The sequence below is a fragment of the Macrosteles quadrilineatus genome, unplaced genomic scaffold (genome assembly GCF_028750875.1).
Source record: "Macrosteles quadrilineatus isolate MER2022 unplaced genomic scaffold, UCM_ALF_1.0 Scaffold_5__1_contigs__length_97177068, whole genome shotgun sequence".
Lineage (NCBI taxonomy): Eukaryota > Metazoa > Arthropoda > Insecta > Hemiptera > Cicadellidae > Macrosteles > Macrosteles quadrilineatus.
In genome coordinates this window covers 71,315,230-71,339,587 of record NW_026542598.1, presented here as the reverse complement: position 1 = coordinate 71,339,587, position 24,358 = coordinate 71,315,230, and the positions used below count along the sequence as shown (strand labels likewise).

Below are 24,358 nucleotides of genomic sequence, written 5' to 3'. Positions count from 1 at the left end.
GTTATTTTGTGAAAAACCTTAAAATTTGGGCACTTTTTTTGGTTTTTCGGGCAAATCTCGGTAAGTATGGGATTTTGAGAAAATGCTGCTTTGTAAATTAAATATGGCAAAATTTACTGCAAGTTTCCTATATAATGTTTGTTTCTACGACGAACCGTTTCGCCACTAGAGCACAGTAAAAAAGGCCAGAAGTACAAAAAAATTAAAAACATTGCTAAATGCTGCCGTTTTACATTACGTTTCCATGGAAACAACCCATGTTACGATAATTTTAACTATTTATTCATGATAACAAACTGAAACACACTTAAAAATACCCCCGCCGCAGCAAACCTGCAGACTAAGCGAATTTCCATTTCCCTGATTGGATTTACACTAAAATGTCTCCTTAGAAATATCAAATTTATTCCATATTTAAATAAAAGTTTAACGAGTACGTTTGCTGCAACAGGGAGGGTAAAAAGGTGTTTTTTGTAAAATGTAATATAGTCCAGGCGCCAAACGGGTTGAGTATGCACTGAAAGTCTGACAACATTTGACTTTTGATTATTGTTGGAGACATCTAGTAGATGAAAAAAATCTATGATGTCGCATTTCTAGGGTGGTCACAACTCGGGGGGGAGGGGGGGAAGCTGCGCGCGTCAGTGGTTTACGTTTCCGCGTCTAACTCACAAACGGTTAATGATAGAAAGGTGAATTAAGCGTCTATCTACGCCTAAATATATTGTATTTTAAAAAGGTTATTACAACCTTTCTTCTATCTCTGATTCTTTAGGCGCTAATCAACATTTATTGCAAAAAATAAAATTGAAAAATACTTTAAAATGAAATATCGGAAATATTGCGCTTGTTTAGGGCATGTTACCAACTATTTATGGTTAGAAAAACTAACAAGTAGTACAAAAACACAAAGTTTAAAGACATCTGTGCAAAAACAACAGAGCTACGTTGATTTCAGTAAGAGTAAACGTGGAGAATCCGTAGTAGTATCGAGGCGCGCATGGATGGTACGTAGCCCACAGTCAATATAGGTTTGATGTTGTAAGTAACTATGGGAAAGCTGAATTTTTCTATGCTGTTAGACCATGTTGAGATGATCATTTCCCCGAAAGTCAACACTCCTCCCCCCTTGTGCTTTCCTCTAACCCCCCTTTTTAGATAAATTTACAGCCTCTTAGAAATTAAGCCATAACTTTAAAACGGGTAAGGATGATAATGCAATCTTTTATTAATCATTTTGCGTTACGATAATCTACAAAAAGTGTATTTACCATGGTATCCTAAATATTCATAGTTAAAAAATATCATAAACATAAAAAAATATTTTTTACGGATTAATTTATGAAACTTTTTTTTGTGGATTTTTTATACGAGGTCGCACAACAAAATGTTTGATATAAAATTTGGGGTGCATAGTTTACATTTTAAAATGATACATAGTTATTAACAGTTTGTTTGCATATAGTGGTTATAGATAATACAGTATATTGATTTTACACGACTCTGGCTTTTTTGTGCACCGCAACAATGAAAAAAATTACGTATATTATGGTTTTTGTATTTGAATTTGCCGCTTTATATAGATTATATTAACGTTATGTAGCTCATTCAGTACATATACAGACTGTAGTGGATACATATGAATGAATATCATGCATTTGCTGCTGTACGCCAGAGCCTCATTTTATTATACAGGGTTCACCTAAAGTGAACCAATAGATAACTTTTGATTATGAGATATAGAGTTAACTTCTTATGGGACACTACCCTTTATTTTAAGATGTTTTTTAGTGGTTTCGAATTTTAAATATTGTTCGCCATTTTCCAATATGGCTGACAACTTTGTTAGTCCTATGGAATACCCTGTATTTTATGATTGTTTTAGAATGTAAACGCACAATTTTTAAACCTTTTTATTCTTGACATTTTTCTCTAAAGCTACTTGTTTAGGAGTTACACCGTGTTACATCGAAGAAGAAACGGTTTGTGAGTACATCCTGCATCCTGTAGCTCATAAACGAGTAAGTTTAAGAGCGAAAATACAAAGAATAAACAAGTTTTCAAATCACATCTACATTAAAAAAAACATAAAATAAATTGTTCCAATATCAAAGTAAGCTACCATTTTTGAAAATGGTGGCCATTTTAAAACAACAAAATCAGTATTTTGTAACATATTTTATATATATATTTTTTTTGAACGAGGACTTATATGTGACTTATTTATTCTTTGTACTTTCTCTCTCAACTTACTCTTTTATGAGCTACAGGATGCCGAATGTACACCACAAGCCTTTCTTTTATATAACACGCTGTAACTCCTAAATGGGGTAGGTTTAGAGAAAAAATGTCACGAATAGAAACGTTAAAAAATAGCTTTTAAATTCTAAAAGAATACTAAAATACAGCGTATTCCATAAGAAATAACAAAGTTGTTGGCCATATTGGAAAATGGTGGATATATATTTTTTTTATTCGTAACCATCCCTAAAAACATTTTTTTTAGAAATAAAGGGGGTCGTCTAGTAAAAAGTTAACTCTATATGGAAAATCAAATTTATGTATGTTCACTATGTAATCTCAACCGGGATGAAACGTGTACCCTTTTATAGCAGAATGTCCAATTTAAAAAAAGATACGTCAATTTTGGTTTAACAAGTTATATATTTAAATTAATATGAGTTTTTTTGAATTTTTAAATGGCAAAGATTGGCGGGCACATGGAAATTATCTTAAAGAGGCGTGGAGTAAAGGGTGGGAATTGATAATGGACTATAATTATTAAATTTAAGAATTGAGGTATCAATACAAAAGTGGGGAAAATCTACGTAATTTAAAAAAAAAATTATAAAATATTGTTTGTTAAGTATCTATCAAAGTAAATTATAAAAGTAACAGGTTTGTTTTATAAATTATTAACTGTTTGTAGGAAAAATTCAGATTCTCAGTAGGCTACAAATTTTATTATTCATTCAATTAATATCTGGTCTTTATTATTATGTAGTGCTATTTGTGTATATTCTGTAGTTGAAATCAGTTTATTTGATGAAAAATGGTACGTGATTCATGGACTCTTTTAAACTGTTTTAAAATATTTTAAAATAAGTGTGTCTAACACAAAACAGACGGTCTTTGACCATTGTTCTTTGCATTTAAATAAAAAAACACTGTATTGATATTTTATAACACTTTTTCTTCTTCTTCTTCTTTAGAAATCTATAATAATTCTTTTCAAATATTTATTTATCTAATAATTCTTTTTGTAGATTATCGTAACGCAAAATGATTAATAAAAGATTGCATTATTATCCTTACCCGTTTTAAAGTTATGGCTTAATTTCTAAGAGGCTGTAAATTTATCTAAAAAGGGGGGTTAGAGGAAAGCACAAGGGGGGAGGAGTGTTGACTTTCGGGGAAATGATCATCTCAACATGGTCTAACAGCATAGAAAAATTCAGCTTTCCCATAGTTACTTACAACATCAAACCTATATTGACTGTGGGCTACGTACCATCCATGCGCGCCTCGATACTACTACGGATTCTCCACGTTTACTCTTACTGAAATCAACGTAGCTCTGTTGTTTTTGCACAGATGTCTTTAAACTTTGTGTTTTTGTACTACTTGTTAGTTTTTCTAACCATAAATAGTTGGTAACATGCCCTAAACAAGCGCAATATTTCCGATATTTCATTTTAAAGTATTTTTCAATTTTATTTTTTGCAATAAATGTTGATTAGCGCCTAAAGTATCAGAGATAGAAGAAAGGTTGTAATAACCTTTTTAAAATACAATATATTTAGGCGTAGATAGACGCTTAATTCACCTTTCTATCATTAACCGTTTGTGAGTTAGACGCGGAAACGTAAACCACTGACGCGCGCAACTTCCCCCCCTCCCCCCCGAGTTGTGACCACCCTAGAAATGCGACATCATAGATTTTTTTCATCTACTAGATGTCCCCAACAATAATCAAAAGTCAAATTTTGTCAGACTTTCAGTGCATACTCAACCCGTTTAGCGCCTGGACTAATAATTTAGTATAAAATGAATGCATTTTCCAAATTTGATCAAAATATGTTCATAAACAAGCAAACTACAACATTTTACTTAGTCTCCATAAGAATAACATGAGCATTTTAAATTTACAGATTTTTGGAATTTTCTCCGTAACCATTAGGCGCATAACAACGCTTTAATATACTAAACTATTTGTTTTTTAAGCTCTACAAAATGGTATGGAAAGAAATCCGAAATTTTAAGTTTATAGGGTCAAAAATAGGAAAACCCAATTTTTACCCCATAAAACCCCCCCATAAATCCCTGTTCCCATAGTCCGACCATGCTGGTTCGGGAACTCGTTCGAATAGACGTAGGTTTACACGTTTGTCCCAATTTCCATCAAAATCGGATGATTTTTGCTAGAGTTCTCGCCCTAACAGACACATATATGAATTTGAACGGATGGTGTTTTTGGTCTCTAGGGGCCTCAAAACGAAAAAAATAAATCGGGTCCGGGTCTTACCATGAGTACTAAGGTAATAGCTTATTCCCTATAGGGGAAATTCACTAATAAACTAACTAGTGTGTCTTCTGACCGCAAAACTCCACCTGAAAGAAATACCCGTCTTTTAGGATTAAATTGTGGAAAATGGAGACAATCTTTCTTTTTATAATGTTAATAATCTCAGAATAGGTTGGTTGGTAGGATCATGTAATTCACTCTTCGGGTTGAAGGTTGGCATTCCATCCATTTTTTATGGGCCCAAGATGAGAGAAAAAACATCTTCTTCCACATCCTCATTCACTTCTAATTCACTTCTAAGGCTTCCTCAAGGGTAAGAAACTGAGGACCAAGGTTATCTTTGAATATTCTCAGCTGCCTACAGTTTTCTTCTTTATAGCAAGGCAAGGAGTGGGTAGTATGTGGTCGATTAAGTTTTTCTCGGTTGATGCTTGGTTTTTTAAGGTTGAAAGGTTGATGCTCTGGTCATAACTTTTGTGTAGTAGGAACCCACCATCAATAACATACTGCACTTGACCATGGAAGTGCTTGTTTTCAATGGGGACAGGAGCTTTAGGCCTTTAAAGATTTGATTTGGTTCTTTGTGCAAACTGTTATTATCAAACAACGAGAAAGAGTAAGGACCCAGTTCGTAGGACAAGAAGTGTTTTAGTTCTTCATCAGAATTCTTAGCGATGCTGATACGTTGAAACAATGTGTTGGGGTTTACGGGTAAGAATTCTCTACTTTTTTCATCGCGTTATTTACTATGGCAAGTGGCTGGACACGGTCTACTCGTCTGAATTTGACGTTAACAAATTTAAAAGTTATCTACCGTACAACTCTTTTAATGTATTTCATCCTTTTTTCTCAATCACTATAGCAGTCAACCCTGTGGCCAGCAACATCCCTGTGCTGAGAAAATAAATGGGGGTTTTGTGGGAACGGGAAATGTTCCAGCAGTCATCAGTCATACATCTTGGCATAGATTGATCAAGTGTGTTTCAGTTCATTATCATGAATAAATAGTTCAAATTATCGTAACATGGGTTGTTTCCATGGACACCCAATGTAAAACCTTTGTAAAACGGTTAGGGTTTATTTTCATTTTTGGTTTTGCCCAGCATGATCGGACTATGGGAACAGGGATTTAAGGCGGGGACACACTTGTCATACACTCTTCCGATCCTACTACGATCCGATTTGCGGGATTCCAGAAGGATCGGTGCGGGATCGGAGGGGGTGAACACACATGTCATACACGCTTCCGACCCATCTCCGATTTCCTCCACTGGTCGATCAACACTTGCCAGTCTGATTTGTAAACTACGTGCAGTAGAAGGTGGTAAACATGTTCAAAAACTTTGGACTTCGGGATTCAGCCATGATGGCGGTTTGTCTAGATGAAGAGGAAGAAAGTCAGACATCTCTGAAGGGCAGTGGAAAACGAAGAATTTGGGTTCATTCTGTATGGAAAGAAAGTTAGGTGGTTTACTTAAGTGCCCATATTATATATTAAGCACATTGGGTTTTCTCTCTCGAGTTCGTTTGGCTCTTCTACCCGTCCGATTTTCATGATCGAGGTCTCAAATTGAAGGTATGCACGCACAGATTTCACATCAAGCATCGGCATATATTTATCTTAAACCATTATTCTTAAATCTTAAGAATAAATGCGATTTTTAAGAAACAACCCATCCTGCATCCGACAAACAAATAGACTGCAGTGTCGGTGCGTGATCGGAGTCAAAATCGGAGTAGGATCGGAGTATGACGTGACGCGTGTCGGAGAGGTGTAAACAACCGCGTTCAAAGCTATGTACCATTCCCCTCTCCGACAGTCGTACCACAGTATGATCGGAGTCGGATCGGAAGGGTGTATGACAAGTGTGTCCCCGCCTTTATGGGGGGTTTAATTGGTTTTTCCTATTTTTGACCCTATAAACTTAAAATTTTGCGATTTCTTTCCATACCATTTTGTATAGCTTAAAAAAACATATAGTTTAGTATATTAAAGCGTTGTTATACGCCTATTGGTTACGGAGAAAATTCCAAAAATCTGTAAATTTAAAATGCCCATGTTATTCTTATGGAGACTAAGTAAACTGTTGTAGTTTGCTTGTTTATGAACATATTTTGATCAAATTTGGAAAATGCATTAATTTCATACTAAATTATTACATTTTACAAAAAACACCTTTTCACCCTCCCTGTTGCAGCAAACCTAAGTACTCGTTAAACTTTTATTTAAATAGGGAATAACTGTGATATTTCTAAGGAGACATTTTAGTGTAAATCCAATCAGGGAAATGGAAATTCGCTTAGTCTGCAGGTTTGCTGCGGCGGGGATATTTTTAAGTGTGTTTCAGTTTGTTATCATGAATAAATAGTTAAAATTATCGTAACATGGGTTGTTTCCATGGAAACGTAATGTAAAACGGCAGCATTTAGCAATGTTTTTAATTTTTTTGTACTTCTGGCCTTTTTTACTGTGCTCTAGTGGCGAAACGGTTCGTCGTAGAAACAAACATTATATAGGAAACTTGCAGTAAATTTTGTCACCTTTAATTTTAAAAAGCTGGATTTTCTTAAAAACCCATACTTACTGAGATTTGCCCAAAAAACCAAAAAAAGTGCCCAAATTTTAAGGTTTTTCACTAAATAACCAATGTTCCGGGCAAAATATCTGTCAGCAAACCTCATATTCGTGTTCAGCGACCCAAAAAACATAAAGAAAAGTGATGATTAGGACTGTACCTAAACTTTCTGCTAACTTTCCTAATATGCCTAGACTATTAGAAAGTTAATAAAATTACCAACATTTTAATTCTTTTGTATGTAGCAACATTAATTTTTGGATACTGAAGTTTCTATTTATATTGAACAGTTTGCTATCCGAAAGGTATTATACTGAAAATTGAGTAAGACACTGAGTTTGTTAAGAATACTAAATTAGGCTCTTTGAAATTCCAAGGGTCAATATCTAACAATAAATTGTTTTCTCTGTGCTACCCTTACAATTTCGGCCAACACTGGGTTGATTCCAATCTAGTTTATCTTGTTCACATCATGCTTGTATCATGCTTGACTGGTCACTACTGATCATTACCTTTTCAAGGCAAGCCTCCAACATGGCGTCAGATACTCCCTTGTTGCTCCACTCAGACAAACTCTCAGGGTAGATGACTTGCTCCCTCAGACTGCCCAGGGTCATGTAGGGTCTGTACAAACAGAAAGACTATAGTCAAAGTGGACACTCAATGAAAAGGTGTCCGGATAAGAGGAAGTCTACTGTATCTTGGTTGTATAGATTAAATTTTTACTGTCAGTTTTACAGTATCTTGTATGTCATTGTTGTCGCATCAAAGATTTAATGCTTGTCCATGGGCGAAGCACAGAGTAAGGTACAGAGCAAACAATGAATGGTACACTTAAGTATAGTCTAGCGCTAGTGCTTGTGTCTAGGGTAAAGTCCAACACCACCCCCTGGCTCTCATGTACTACAATGCTCATGGTGGAGGAAGACTGTGCCCTGTGGAATAGTAATTTCCGCACATTGCTCGATATTCGGGCTCTTCCTCGCTCATCACAAGTAATTTCCAGCCGAACATACCAGAGCTGAAAGTGCTCGACAGTCAATTAAACGTATTTCCTCTGTACCTTACTTCTCTTTGCTTCGCCCATAGACAAGCCTCAAATATTTGACGCTACAAGGGTTTTCATACAAGGTACTGACAAACAGTTGACAGTAAAGATTTAACACAGGCTATGGAAGTTAGAGCACTAACTAGTAAATTGTTGTCCTTGCTTAGCTTTGAGATTTAAGAAGAGACAAATAAAGAAACTGGTGTCTTGTTAGTATGTTAGGAAATGTGGATTTAGACAGGCAAAACCAAACTTTAAAAACTATATGCATGAAATACAGAAGCTTTTGTTTGAGCGCCATTGATGATGGTGTGTCTTTTGTTCAAATATTCCATAAGCATGACAAAGACACCAAGTTTAAGACTTGTCATGAGGGAATTCAAATTTCTCAGAACCTTCGTCAGAATTAATTATACACCCCTACCTGGTACTTGTTCAAGTATTGAGTATTTTATTTTGGTCTTTTTATCACGAAAAAAGTCAAACACACCTCTGGGGAACGTAGAACATTGTGCAGTTCATCGGCCTGATGAGTTTGCCAGCGTAGACGGGCCAGAGTCCGCTGATCACTCGGAACAAAGATGACTTGCCACAGCCATTCGGACCTGTGATCAGAAGGTGGGAGCCAGGCGTTACCTGTAACAGAATTGTCACAATTCTCATGTGATTAAGCTGAAGTTATTGGGAAATGTGAAAAAAAAATTATTTAATATTGCATTGTCATTCATTTGTGAGCTATGATATAAGTTTCAAGTCTATAGCTCATCGGGAAGTATGTTGATTGATTGCAGTTGGTTGATTGAGTTGAAAAATTGATTGCAAAATGTATATCGTACAGACAAGAAAATGAGCTAATAAAAACGTGTTATAATGGAAACCTACTAGAGAGGCAGACATCAAAAGTGAAATTGCATCCTCTATGAAAAAGGAAAAATTTAATATATCATAATCTTCTTTTACCTTAAGGCTGAGACTAGGTACGACAACATCACCGTTGGGAGTGACAATCGGAACTTCTCGTAACTCTATACTGCCATCAGGACTGTCACAAACTTCCCCTGGAAAACAATAGAGATACCCTCAAAATACATAACAAGATTTACCTTCAATGATAACAAATACCCCTGTTGCAGCAAACCTGCAGACTAAGCGAATTTCAATTTACCTAATAGAATTATCGCAAATATCTCCTTTAAAAATGTCATATTTATTCCCTATTAAATTACTTAATTTAAAAAGGACTTAGGTTTGCTGCTGAAGGTGATAAAGTGCCTTTTAAGTGAAATGAACTTACATTTCACTTAAAATGTCAATATTGTTATTGTTAATATTTATATTATTATAACAACTATTTGTTCCTAACATTAGATTAGGATGAAATATGTAAATTTGCTAAATTTGATTAGAATATTTCCATAAACAAGCAAAGTAGTTAAGTTTACTTATCCTCCATAAAAATAAGATAAAAATTTAAAATTTACAGTTTATTGTGATTTTTTCCATAACCATTAGTTGTACAATCATACTTCAATATATATTTATTTTTAAGCTCTACAAAAGGGTTTGGGAAAAAAGTTTTTACCGCTTAAAACCCCTGAAAAAAACCGTTCCCACAGTCCGATCATGCTGGTTCGTGAACTTGTTCAAATAATTGTAATTTTACACGTTTGTACCAAACGTAATCAAAATCGGAATATTTTTACTCCAGTTATCGGGCTTACAGATATACATGTATGAATTCGAAGAATAGTGTTTTTGGCCTCTGGAGACATCAAAGTAAATCAATCCAAGGTCCAGGTCTTACCATAAGACCTATGGTAATAGATTAGTCTCTTTATAAGAAATTATCTAACAGGCTTCAGTTTTTCAATAGGATGAGAGGTTATGTACCTTTGACCAGCAATTGTCCGTTGATGTACTGTAGTGATGATGACCTCAGGAGAGACTTGGCAGCGACCGTGGTCTTGCGGTACTGACCACGACTGACCTGGTCAAACACGTCCAGCATCTGACTGACTCTGGACGTGTATCCTGCCAGCTCTACTATCTCCTGCGTAACCGGGGGAATGTCAAATTAGGCAGGATACAAAACAGTTTATATAGTATAATTAATGTCTAGAGCTTTTAGCGGTTGAACGTTGAGTGTAAACAAAGTGTGTAAACACTAGATGCTAATTTAAAATAATCCTCATAACACATTTTTTATACCCTGGTATTCTCTTCTTTTATCCAATTAAATTTAGAGGATCTTGACTACTAAAACTATTAGTTTTTTTATTGATTTGATCAAGTAATAAAATTTACTACTATTACTATTTTCTTTTTGCAGTTTGTTTGAGCTATCCCAGATATCGTTCATCTTATTTACAGGTTTTACAATAATTTATGTTCAGAAGTTACCAGAGCATAAAATAAATACCCCCACCACAGAATACCTGCAGACTAGGCCAATTTCAAAATTTCCATTTGCCTGATTGGATTTGCACTAAAATATTTTCTTAAAAATATAATATTAAATTCCCTATTTAAATACTATTAGTTTAACGAGTACTTAGGTTTTCTGCTACAGGAAAGGTAATTAAGTGTTTATATAGTTTAATGTTAATAGCAAAATGTTATAGTATAATATAAATAAAATTTTCAAATTTGATCAAAATATTTTTATAAACAAGTAAAACAGTTAACTTTTTCTCCATCAAGTAAAACAGTTAACTTTTTCTCCATAAGAATAACATAAGCACAACAACGCTTCAATATACTAAATTTTTGTTTTTAAGCTCACAAAGTGGTTTTGAAAGAAATTGCAAAATTTTATATATTTAGGGTTAAAAATGAGAAAAACCCATTTATATGAATTAGAACAGATGGTGTTTTTGGCTTCTGGAGACCTTAAAACAAAAAAGTACATCGGATCCGGGTCCAGAACTTACCATGAGATCTACAGTAGCTTATTCCCTATATGGGAATTTGCTAAAGCTGTCTTATAATATCTTATGGAGGATAAGAGCAAAATACAGAGGTTGTTTGTACATTAGTACCGGTTTTATCATGGATAATGGTAAACAGTGCTTTTTTAGATATTTCTCTTTAGTTTGGTAATTTTTCACACAACCGCATGGATATTCCGTTAACAAAGTTTTCCTACTTAGAACACTGAATCATTCAAACTGACACTTATAGCCAATGGACCACAATAATGGAACATCATACACATTACAATACCTTTTCAAAACACAAAACACCATTTAAATAAAACTTTTACTTCCATACACTTGTGTCAACGGGCAACGGATTAAAATAAGGTCCAAACCTTAAACTACAGGGATATAACCAACCACCTAACACGGCCAGGATATACGGCCAGTATAAGGAAGTAAAGAACGCAGGGCTGCTTTCAAATTTTTCAATATATTACTCTGTTATTATAAGGCTTGTTTACATACCTTAATTTACACATTGCCCTTTTACAATTGCTTTACTCTAAAATAAAACCAACCTTATAGTTCTTTTCTGTAGGAATACAGTTATTTAAATATAATATTCTATCACTAACCTTGTACGAGGACATTAGCCTTTCTACAGCATCAGCCCCCGACACCAGGAGATTACGAGCCGTTGTCAAGTATTGCGTACGCTCACTCACGTTGGATGACTCGTCCGTACTACTGGAACCTGTGTAGAAAATAAGTTTAGCACTTACTGTATAGCATTTGGACAGTTACAAAAATGATTAATTTTAAGCCATTAATAGTTCAAGTTTCCACATGACTGTTTACTGTATTTAGTGCCTTTAATAGCTGGATGAAAAGTGTCTCCCAGCAATATCTTCCACTTAACGAGCATCTCAAGGGAAACAAAATGATTTTCTTGAAGCAATGGTTGACAAGGAAATGAGCAGTAAAGACATCAATCCTCAAGACCTACAAGGCAACTTGTTTTGCTTTAGAAAAACCGGCAGCCAAAAAGCAGGAGCAGGTGAACTTGTAAATTGAAGTTCATTTATTACCCCCTGCTGTTATCAATAATTTCTTATAGTAGGTCGTTTATCATCATAGCTTAAAACAATGTTTTTACTATTCAATCATACTAAGTCAAACAACATACTTAGTTCTCGGCTGCTCATGACGATAGGTAGGGAGATCATGATCATGCCAGTGCCACTCCAAACATACTTCATGAGGAACTGCTCTAGTACGACGTACCACAACCTCTGGACCAGGATGCGGTTCTTGTGACGGACCAGAGAGTTGTATGAAGATCTCAGGTTACCCATCTCTACCTGCGGACAAGAACACATTGATAAATCAAACCGTTTATTTAGTTGTTAAACGTAAAAGGTAAAGTGAAAGAAAAATGGTACAAGATAATAGAAGTCTTTAAATGCATATAACTTTTTGACTGAGTAGCAAGGGCTGTACAGCTTGTAAGATGAGATTTTCTGCTTTAACCCTAGATGGGTCTTGCACGTAAATTTTACGTAGTGCGAGTTATTTTTAGTATCTCACCCCCCACCCCCTCAACTGACAATACCCTCCTTCCGGCAGTGCTCTCAGCAGTCATTTGCCTTGCGATGGCTGCCTTGGTTGGGTCGTAGTATTTCTTTATGCACTTGCTAGTCAGTTTCTTGGAACGCTTACGTCAAACTTACGTGTCAATACCCTTTGTGTATGGTAAAACGGCCGGCAGTACGTCAAATTTACGTATTGATACCCTTAGCGACATGCTGTATGACGATAACTTTTTAGGGTTAAAAGTCTTTTCAGGGGGGTTTTAAGGGTTGCTAATGGTTTGTCAAACTGATTCATGTGATATTGACACTTGACTTGAGGAACAGCTTCAAGACTATTCACTACAACCTCTAGCCAAAAATATCTTGAACTCTGTTCCCTTTTATACAGTAAATTTAAATTAACACACCCATACAATTCCACTATTTAGTCAATTATCTATGTAGTCAATTATTTGGTTCCATGGGAATTTTAAACTTTATTAGTTGTTAAACGTTTGGTGATCTTTATGAAGGTATGAAATCCAAGCCATTTGAGACGAGTTCATTAAAATTTTTTTATGATTGAAAAAGAGTTTTGAGTTTCAAAAATAGTTAAAATTATTTTTTGGATATTCCGTCTCATTGTGATTTCTTCTTTAGACGAGTAAAGATGGCTCAGTTGGTAGTGTGACAGAATGGGAAATAAAGGTAGTGAGGCTAGGTCCCAGTGCAGCCCCTTAAAATTTAGCATAACATTGCACTCCTTTGGGGCATACATGGAAATTCAAAAATTAAAAGGAGCCACAACCTCTTTTTAAACAAAACATAATAATAACTGACAATGCAATTGAGTAGAGCCTTTTCAAAAACGTTAAACTTATGACAATTGAATACTAAGAAAACCACAGCCACTAAATTAGTTCAAGTTGAAATACTAATTCTGCCAAATTTATGTTAATCCCCTATTGTGTGATTTAACATAATGACTATGAACAAACTATAACACAACCATGTAATTTCCTTGTGACGAGTTAAGAAGAGTACTTCATCTTTTTAACGCTTTGTCATTTGATAACTAGATAATTGCAATAAATTATCACACAAAAAACCAAGTTAAAGTAGTGACTTGCAATTATAAACTGTGAAGACAATTGAAACTGTAATTAGACACCTCACCTTGACTTTAGACCTCCTTTGACAGAATGGACTTACCTCAAGGTCAGGACTACCATGCATCATCGTTACCTCAACTCAATTACGATTACCTCAACACTCAGCAGACTATGACAAATTACTGTTGTAATGTTGGCAATTACGTATAAAAAATGTTCTACCTGTGATATGTGTTATTCTCTAGAAACTTTTTAAAAGTTTCTAGAAATACTTGTTGTAGATAATCAATGGTTTATTTTTAAATGTAACAGAAATACATTTTGTTCTTACAAACATATAAATATTGGAAATTCTTAGAAACTACTTGATTACTTTTCAATGAAATGGCGACCATGCAAAGTAGGTATTTTAATCCAAGTAATGAATGGAGATGAGTGTAGGACTATGTACCATTTACCAATTTATCCACATTTTCCCCAATATCCATTAGGTTTAGCTATCAGAAGCATGCACATTACTATAAAACATTTTAAAACAGACAAAATTTGCATGTAAAACGTTTGACTTAATTTGAAAAAAATTGTGCAATATATTTGTTTATGGGCTCAAAAGGTTAGCAATTGATTATAGATTATTCGAGGGTGTTTACGAGGTACGGTTCTGTTCAATTCATTTTCTATGACAGGCCACTGTAATTGTAATAAAAAGACCAGAGACTGTTCTCTTTCAAAACAATTGATAGCTGAATTTTAATTGTCTGTAGTTAAGACTTGGTATATTTTATCTAACAATTCAATTGATCAGGTATGTTACTAACGTCGGATATTGCTAACGTGTGTGCCTGGAGGCTAAAGTCTTTGACTTTGTTGCAAGAATGAGAGGTTAGATATAGGTTACAGGTTAAGGTTTGGCATATCCACAAACATTTAAGGGGTATGAATGTTGAATCACTCTCTCTTGCCAGTCAAAGTTTAAAGCTCTGCAACTGCAACATTATAAGAATATTTAAAACTTGTTGAGTGAATACCTTGTGACCTCCATAGAACGCAATCTCTTCAGCGTTGGTGATGACTCTAGCGTGGATGTTTCGGAGGTTGGCGCTTCTTTCAGCATCCACGGCAACGAGAGCTCCGAATTTGGGAGATAACACTCGCAACACCTGTCCAGTCAGTGATACCACCACAAACGCCAACAGAGGACCTGGAAACAGAGACCATTTCTTTGTTACGTTAAACTGGACAATTGATAGTCCAGCAGCACTAATTTCTCAGCAAATCCTTTGATATTTTTACAACAATTTTACAAAACCCTAAGAACTCCTTGCTGGTGTTACTTACGACACTGCAGATGCCCCTGTGGCAAACAACGTAAAGCTTAAATAGTTACATCGTACATTTGCTATTTGGACCTAGTGTTACTCGTAGACATTAAGACCTGATCCCATGCTTCACGCATACTTGACGACTCTTCTAGCCAGTCTGTATTTCAGTCAACGTCATATTAACAAAGGCGGTAAAAAGGAAAAAGCAAATATTTTTTTTTAGTTTACAATGTCATACTTCGACAGCAAGCAAAGTACAGAAAATAAGGCAATTTAAAGGTTAAATAACATTTAAGGTTTTTAATTAAAATTAAATATTAAATCGTATAGGCCTATAATCAGATGAAAGAAATGGATGGTCACGTTATATTTGTTTACAAGATAATTTACCCTACTAAAACTGCCAGAATCTTCCTTTATGTGTGTAAACTAGCTGTTAAGAATTAAATTCAGTTTTAATTGTCTACTTGATTCCCTTACGTAGGACAGGCCAACAGCTAGTTATTATAATAATTATTTCAAACTCTACCTAGTTGTATTTGCACTTCATTGAATTTAATAAACTCTTCATTATAATTTGTATACTCAGTAATATAAATCGAAAAATCCAGGCATTTGCTTTCAATTGATAAACAAAAAGGGGGGAGGGAATCAATAAACTAGTTTGATCATTTAGTATAAAAGATTCATTCAAGGAATAAATCAATTACTCTAAACAACAAATGACATCTCAATCATTATTTGACCTATTACCAACACCCAAGGAAAGAACATGATTTGGGGTTATCATATTTTGTTCAGGTTAAGTTGATATCTAAGTTTTGTTTATTTGAGTTTGAACACACAAGAACAGTGATGAAGTTGTAAATTTTCCAGTGCGGGAACCCTCACATTGTTGCGGAAAAATACTGGTTCCTTAATAATAACTCCAAAATAACTGATTGAGTAGCTGAGTGGTTATAGTACTCGCCTAACAATCAAAAGGTTGCCGGATCAATCTTGAGAAAAGTCAGTAGCTTTTTAATGGTTTGATACTGGACCCAGCTGTTCATGATCATTGGGCTCTATGAATAATCTTGACTAATTAAACAGCTGATCTTAGTCAGTAACAAAGCTACAACATAGATCATCACACTCCATTTTAAACTCATCCTTCACTCATATTTTGGTCAAAATATGCACATAGATGGCGTCCCCTTCTCAATGATTGATAATTTATAATTGATATAGTTTCTTAGGAAACCGCAGAGTGAAAACTACTTCCATGTGTTTCCGCTCCACTACTAACACAATATGCTACACACACCACCCCACAAGATTATGCTTGCATACATTTTTTTATAGCAGATAGAGACAATAATCTTTCTTAATAAACCCGAGGTTTATAAAACAAACATATTTTAAGTATGTAGAAGGGTTGAGTTTGTTTTTGGAATCGTGGGGGGTGAACCAAACTTATTTAGCTGTTATAAAGTCTAAATATTTCCAATAATCAAATTATTTCCTCAGTCTTTAAAGAAATTTATCAAACTTTAATGTTTTTTAGAGAAATTATTTAAATCATTGACATAGAATCAAGATAGTAGCCATAATTTTAAAATGAAGGTAGGGGACTCTAGTTTCTACTGCAGTTGGTGTCACCTTCACAAGGATCGATACACAATAATGGAACTGGAACACAATCAAACAACAAAGCCTACTTTATATCAGACATCGTATCAAAAATACTTTCAGGTTAACTATACTCTATAACAGCGTAATTAAATCAATACGAATGAATTCTCGAATTTCAGGGGGTTTAATTTGATAGGGTTAAACTTGAGGGTAGAAAACTATCAATAATGTTGTTAGTAGTAACCGTAGTTTGCTGATCAAAACAAACAAAAGAAATAATAAAATTTTTCAAAACATTTACTGTGAAAATCAAAAGACATAGTAAAATGTTTAAAACACTTATATAAAGACCATTCATTCCATCTTCCTTCTAAAAAAATATCAGGATAATTTATTTGATGTTGCTACAAAACGTTTGAAACCTTGGATAATTAGGAACCTAATAAAGGAAACCTTGATAATTACAACTACTAAAATGCCATCTCCACTGACATAACTTTAGAGCGTGGATGTTACGCAAGTCAGTTATCTTCAAGACTCTCAACAAAACAATAACTGGAGGTTATTCTGTCAATAATGATAAAGAAAGTAAACAATGGCTGCTCAACAGAAATGGAATATTGAACGGTTGTGGGCTGATTGTTATAGCGACCCTAGAGATACTTAGTATGTGAAACAACTATTTGTTGATACTAAAGTAATCAGAGGAGAGCCAGTCTGAATGTAAGACAAGTTTTTTAAAGGTTCAAAACTGGATAAGTTGGATCTTATCATTTAGCTTTCAATAATTTGTTGAGTGCTGGCTGGTCCAGTCAGCTGGTTATAGTCAGTAACAAACCTAAACAAAGTATCTCACTCATGAATAGAATTGTGCTGCGGTCTCAACGAAATGATAAAATTAATGTAAAGATATTTGAAAATCATTAGATACGGAAATCACTCTCAAGGAGTTTTATTTTATCGTCAAGTACTAGAGAACTCCTGAATGAGTCAAGGATTACATGTCACTCTATATCGGTTGACAGTTTGATGAATCAGGTAAATAACTTAAATATATTCAAGGTTAGGTTAGGTTAGGCAAGGTTCCAGATAAATCTTGAGTTCATATCGGAACTCAACCCTGAGATTACTATAGAAAACATTGACCTATATCACGCCTAAGGTAAAAACCCATAAAATAAAACCCATAGGATAAAAATGCCCATTGTTCAGAAATATGAGGAAAATATACCTTATACGTTTCACATTCAGCTTGATGAAGGAGGCCCATCTAAAATAAACAGGAAACGACTCATGAGGGAGCTGATGGGATAGGTGGAATCTTCAGTTACACCTTAAATAGGCATTTCGCTACTTCTTTTGAAGGCTATCCTTACTATTAATATGAAAGTATTAATGTTCGCTTGATTGTAAATAATAAATTATTATAATTAGGGTTAATATTGTAATTTGTAATGTTTAAGCACATTTGTTAACTCAGAGGCCTTGTTAAGTCATGTACGGTATATCAAGTCGTGAATATCATTAACAATGACAATAAAGTTCTTGATTCTTATATTACAATTAGTTTTAAATAATTGTTATATTGATTTTGTCTTCCCCGTTACAAATACTACAATAGTCTAACTTAAATAAATACAGAATAAAATGATAATTTTTTTAAATTAGTTATTGACTTGTAAGTTTTCATTTTTTTCTAATTTTATAAATACTATAAGAGTTTTTTGTAAGATTTACAAATATTTTTTTATTAAAGTGTAATTGTTTTCCTAATTTTGTTTTTGAATTTCCATGATCTGCAAATGTTTATGGCCTTAAATAAGTTTTGAAGATGTAAACATTTTCTGTAACATCATGTGTAATTTTGTTTTTATCAATCTTTTTTCATATTCCTCAATTTTGGCTTATATTTTTAAAATCGTGTTCTGTTTCGATTAAGAATATTTTCCGAAGTCCGATTTCATCGGTGCATTGATTTCTGAATAAGCCCTTGAATTACTTGTTCTTGAAATAATAATTTCATCTAGCAGTTGTGACATTCAGAATATTTTTATTTGGTAATTGCCTGATATCTTCATGTTTTGTGTTTGGTTGTTTAAGTTAATGTTTTTATTTTAAGGTTTTTTTTGTTTATTATTCATTTAGGAATCACAAAATATGGATTTTTGAGATCAAAAGTCGATAAAAACATGATAAAACAATTAATTCAATTAAAAATCCCTGGTGCTCAAAGGGTTGAAGCCAGCGTATAATCATCCAAGCCACCAACCACTTCCTGTTCATGTTGAGACGTGTCAGAGGAACCACTGTGACTAATCTCAGGTTACTCTCTTCACCGTAATAGCTTTTACTTTCTATCCATCCCGTGCCCGCGCCCGTCCGTCACTAACCACACTGGAGAAACGGCTGTACTTTCACAGACTGGCTCTCCTGTATTATCTATGATTACGTTTGATTGTTGATTACAAGTTCCAGCTGATGGGGTCATGCACCATCGGCGATGGTCATCGGTTAAATAATATAGAAAAGAAGAGAAATTTACCCAAAAAGAACTTGGGACATAAAGAAGAAAAAACCAAATCTGAACGTGAAACTTTAAAATAAATTGAACGTTAAAGTTTGTAAATTTCGTACAATATTTGTTGATTAGAATTTACTTGATGCCCATTCACAAAAGTAATACAAATCACATACTTTTAAATATGTCTCTTGCAAATCTCATATACTTTCATAAGAAGCCGTTTATTTTTTATTTTTGAAATCTTGTTATTATTTGCTGTTTAACTTAACTAAACAATGGTGAAACAAAATGTGAACATGTCAAAATGAAGAAAATGTCAAAATGTTAAATTATTTTAACACTAATACCGAAACCCCACCTAGGCTGACGTTAACCGAAACCCCCGGTCTGTGAGACCCCATTTGAAAAATAATGGACCCCGCTTAGAAACACACAAACCGAAACCCTCGGTCTGTGAGACCCCACTTTAAAATACACTAACGCTAGGCTTCTGAGACGGACATGTTATGAACAAACAACCTGTCAAGGTCATGGCACCCATGCAAAATGAACAAACGATATATCAATAGGTAGGGGAGGAAAAGGGGGGAAGGTATTGGGGGAATGGAATCTACCAAGTAAACAGTGTTGCCAACATGCGTTTTTGAAAATTCCCGTGGGCCTGTCAGACCGGGGTTTCGGTATTAGTGTTAATCTTAGCTTTATGTTAAGGACATACTGATCCTCTTTTTAACAAAATAGAGTTGTTTAGGTTTAATTTTGTTATTATTGCATGAGTTCTTAAGATGTTATTGCCACCCTATATCTATTATGGTGTAGGGTGACGTCTAATGCACCTTAATGGATTAGGGTGTAGGGTGGTACAGACGTTTTACCTCCGAGATCTCAGCCAACAACAAAGGTAATTCTAATATAATTCAAGTTATTGAAACTGGGATAGCAAACAAAAAATTGAGTTGTATTTTGTGTAACTGATCAAACAAATTAGACTGTGAATTATAGAACTGCTAGTAAAACACAAACTGTACAAAATCATCCCTTAGTTTTTTTTTATCAAACAAGATTTTTATGACCTCACACTTAAAGCTTATGTGTAGGGTAAAGTTAATGTAAAAAAAGAGCCATTGGGTCCTTTTAATTTTAATCTCCGGAATATTGTAAGTAGCAACAGAATCAAGTCTAATGCAATTTGTCCTGTTTGTCTTGACTTTTGTACTGGAATTTCCATGATGCATCGATAGTAGTAATTAAAACTGCAAAACTAGTTTGCAAGTAAGTTAACAGTAGGATGAGATTAAGAAAAGTAGTCTCAAAAACATGCAAAAAAGGTGACGGTGGGAATTTTGTAATATTGTGTGGATTTCGAGAAAAGATTGGGTCCTAGGAAACTAGTTTAGAACTTGTAATCAAATCTATTTAGAACGTATTAATGCAACTAATACCAGCCAAATTAGAATTGCATTTAATTCGCTTACTCATGTTAGTGCAAACAATGGTATGCAGAGATCAAAGACCTGTCTTCTATTACAATACAGGAAGTAAAGCAGTGATTGAATTGTAGATAGGGGGTGAGCTGAATAGATACATGCACACATAACCTAATTGTTCCCTTCCACAAATTGCTAATTTATCTCAACAAATTGTTGTCTTGGTAAAGTTTTCACTTCATAAAACTTTTCTCAAAATACATTTACACTTCATTTTTTATAGACAAAGTGTTTTTTACGTTGGCACACTCCCAGTATTGATATACCTATCCAAGATTTGTTTAAAGTTTTTATAATTAAAAATTAGGACATTCTTTAAATCTTAAATTGGTAGTACAATATTGAAAATTAACAAAACCAGGACAAATAATTATATGAAGGTGGTTAACCATTTAAAGTATTTGTAAAACCTATACCAAAATATACAAACTTCTAGGCCTAATACCTAATCGGTACCCTGATCATTTAGATACCCTATGTATTTGTTATACTAGAAGGTAAAAATCCTGAAGTTTTATTTATGTAAATAAATAAGAAATACTGCACACCTTCAATATTCAAGATGAGTAACTGATAATATTTCAACTTTTTAAAAATTACAAGTCTTTTTATAAGAAAAATCTTCTTACAGTAGGCTATAAAGTATTTAGCCTAACTGATAATGTTTAAAATATTTTTCTTACAGTCACCTGACAAAGTGGCCTTCCTTGCACTGATTATAGCACAGAAATTTGCTAATTGCTGCACCTACTTATTTTTTTATTTAATTTTTTTTACCGCACACCAGTATTCCAACCAAACAACCCAAAACAGTGTGCTTTTATTAGGCATGTAATACGTGTACGTTTAAAAAAATAAGTTGGCAATACTTAAAGATATTACAACTACGATCAGCAGGTGTAGCAACCTAACCTAAAAACATGTTGTACAGTATTTGAAAGACTAATTATTTATATGCTTCATTACTGTAGGAAAAATATAATGTGTAATACGAGATACTTTCCACACTTGCCTACGGCTCGTGCGTAAACATTTTTTCTCGTGTGCAGCAAAGTGCCACTTTGCCCACTAGTTACACAAATAGATATTGTATAGCCTACTGGTATTAAAATTCAATTTCTCCTTAGTATTTGATTATTTCTCGGAGTAGACAGTTAGATGCATGATAGGAGCTGGATTGGTCAGAATAAGATAATTTCAATTAAAGGCCTGTTATAAAAGCATTAGTTACAGTTATCAAAATCGAGCCAATAATCTTTTATCTTAATGTCTTTGGTATTATGGTAAGAAATGTAATTCCATTTCTTAAATATATTAAGTAGATTTCTATGTATTGAATAGTATAATTATTTACATGAATATTTTGTAAAATTATGTGGTCTTTAATTAGTCTAGTATGCCATTGAGTGTATAGAATATGGGCAGTTTAATCATCAATGGTAATACTGTACAACCTATTTTTACTTTCTCCTCCTATACACAGTATATGGAGAAAGTATTGGTTTCGTCAATATTTTAGAGTTTGAGTTTTGGGTGGATATATCCGTTTTGGGCCCCCCTGAACCCAAAAAAGTGGTTTTCGAAGTGATGTCTGTATGTGTGGATATGTACAGAGGCTACAGACCACACCTGTGGTCCGATTTTGATGAAATGGTACGTAGGTACTAATCCATTATACCTACAGGCGTTTTTTTTTAATTTTTTTAAATGGCAATTTTTCCATAAAACCCATAAAATAATGGAAAAATAGGATTTTTTCAAAACGGCCTGAACGATTTTGATGAAAAAATTTGTATGTTATGGTCCTTTAAATTTTGAACAAAATAGTACAAATTCCATTTCCATAAAAATTACGGTTCCTAAGTTATTGTAACTTATGTTATTTTCCCATGAAAACAAGAAATTGGATTTTAGAAAAAAAGCCGGTTTTGATTAAAATTAGTATGTTATGGTCCTTAAAATTTTGAAAAAAGTGGTACAGATCCCATTTTCGTAAAAAGTACGGTTCAAAAGTTACTGTAACTTATGTTATTTTCTATAAAACCCATAAAATAACAAAATATTGGATTTTAGGAAAAATACAGTTTTGATTAAAATAAAATGTGTTTTGGTTTTTATTGTTCCAAACAAAAATAGTGCAACCTCCGATTGCTGTAACAATTACAGTTCAAAAGTTATTCTAACTTTTGTGAATTATCCTTATAGAATATACGGATCACACCCACCGCTTACCCATGATAAAGGTTATTTACAAGCTTATGGGAGAAAGTATGTGTCAGTTTGCTGATACCGTTTATTTGTTAAAACTTTTAAAACTTGTTAAAATTTATTTTCACATCCTGTTGGAAAGCGTGGGAAAAGCTACAACATAGTAAATTGTGAGAGGGTTTAATCAATGACAGTTATTGATTGTCTTTTGTGACCTTGCTCTGCCTCTGATTTGCCAAATCATTAACTGCCGATTGTATGTTGACGACCTGATTCACAACTTGCATATGCTGATGACCCAAGTCAGCAGAATGTTCTGAATAGTAATATAATAACGTAACTAAGCTAGTTGGCAGAAAAGCTATCTGAGGGTCTGGCGCTGGTACAATTAATATTCAGTGTCTTTAATATTTTTTGAACAAGATATTTAATTTGATAACCTTTAAGATATGGTATGGTTTTGATTAATTGACAGTTGTTTTGAGACTAGTGTACACAGTACAAAATATTCACATTCAATCTATCAATTCTTTGAGACATAGACTTACAATCAAGTATGTCTTAAGAGGAATATGAATGCTGTTTGAATGCAGAATGGAGTGAAATAATCTGTACAGCTTTGTGTGTTAGCTAAGTTAATTCGTCATTTTGGTGATTGATAATTTACGGTCTTGAGCGATGTAAAACGTAAATGAATCTTTTAAATACTTGGGAATAGCACTATTTTTATACTGGACCTAGTAACTAATCTGATATGTTATCAGGAAAATCTAGTATTTATACATTTTTTATATTCATTGGTTATCCGGAATCCGATCTGATGAGAAATCTCTCGACACAGACAAGCGAGCTAGATAAAATCTGAGAGCACTCTTTACTTCATCCACTACCATTCTAGGCACATCTCACCCCCATGGTACATTAAAACAATTAATTTAGTAATATTAGTCATGCAAGATCTGAAAGGAAATCAAATTAAGGGAAATCAACATAAATCAACAACATACCAGGTACGACGGCTGCTCCCATTTCCCGGCTCGACCTCATGAGAGCAAACCCGATGAGCGCACAGTCAAACAGTGGCTTGGTGAGGTGAGAGTAGAGATGAGCGACGGACGTGGTGAACGCTGAGATGTCCTCTGTCAAACGATGATCTGCATTCTCTATCCGACCATCCAGGTTGCTCACTCTGTAGTATGTCTGGTCCTTGAAGTACAAGGAATACGAGTGGTTTACAAGTCTCGTCCTGTGAAAGAAAATCTGTTTTTATAAAATTGTATTGAAAATTGTTACCAAAAGAATGATGGCACTACAAACTAAGTTGTGGATATGACCTCTTCAAAGACAGGAAATTCTTACAAAGTGATGACGTTTGTTGACAGAATCATCAGTGCACTGGAACACGTGTCAGGCGCTAAGATGTAATAAATGGTCCTAACTAATGAAACAGCTGGTA

At 34.1% G+C, this 24,358-nt stretch overlaps 1 protein-coding gene across 1 annotated transcript in view; it reads right to left on the bottom strand.

Annotated features, from left to right (window-relative positions):
* LOC128993968 (ATP-binding cassette sub-family D member 1) overlaps window positions 1–24,358 on the bottom strand; it is a 43,812-nt gene that overhangs the window by 8,043 nt on the left and 11,411 nt on the right. Inside the window, exons 2-9 of the mRNA XM_054418115.1 lie at window positions 23,910–24,148; window positions 14,779–14,951; window positions 12,254–12,428; window positions 11,703–11,821; window positions 10,040–10,199; window positions 9,110–9,207; window positions 8,640–8,785; window positions 7,614–7,725 (exon numbers count right to left, since the gene is read on the bottom strand). Coding sequence (XP_054274090.1) covers window positions 7,614–7,725; window positions 8,640–8,785; window positions 9,110–9,207; window positions 10,040–10,199; window positions 11,703–11,821; window positions 12,254–12,428; window positions 14,779–14,951; window positions 23,910–24,148 — 1,222 coding nt within the window. The remainder of the gene's footprint in view (window positions 1–7,613; window positions 7,726–8,639; window positions 8,786–9,109; window positions 9,208–10,039; window positions 10,200–11,702; window positions 11,822–12,253; window positions 12,429–14,778; window positions 14,952–23,909; window positions 24,149–24,358) is intronic.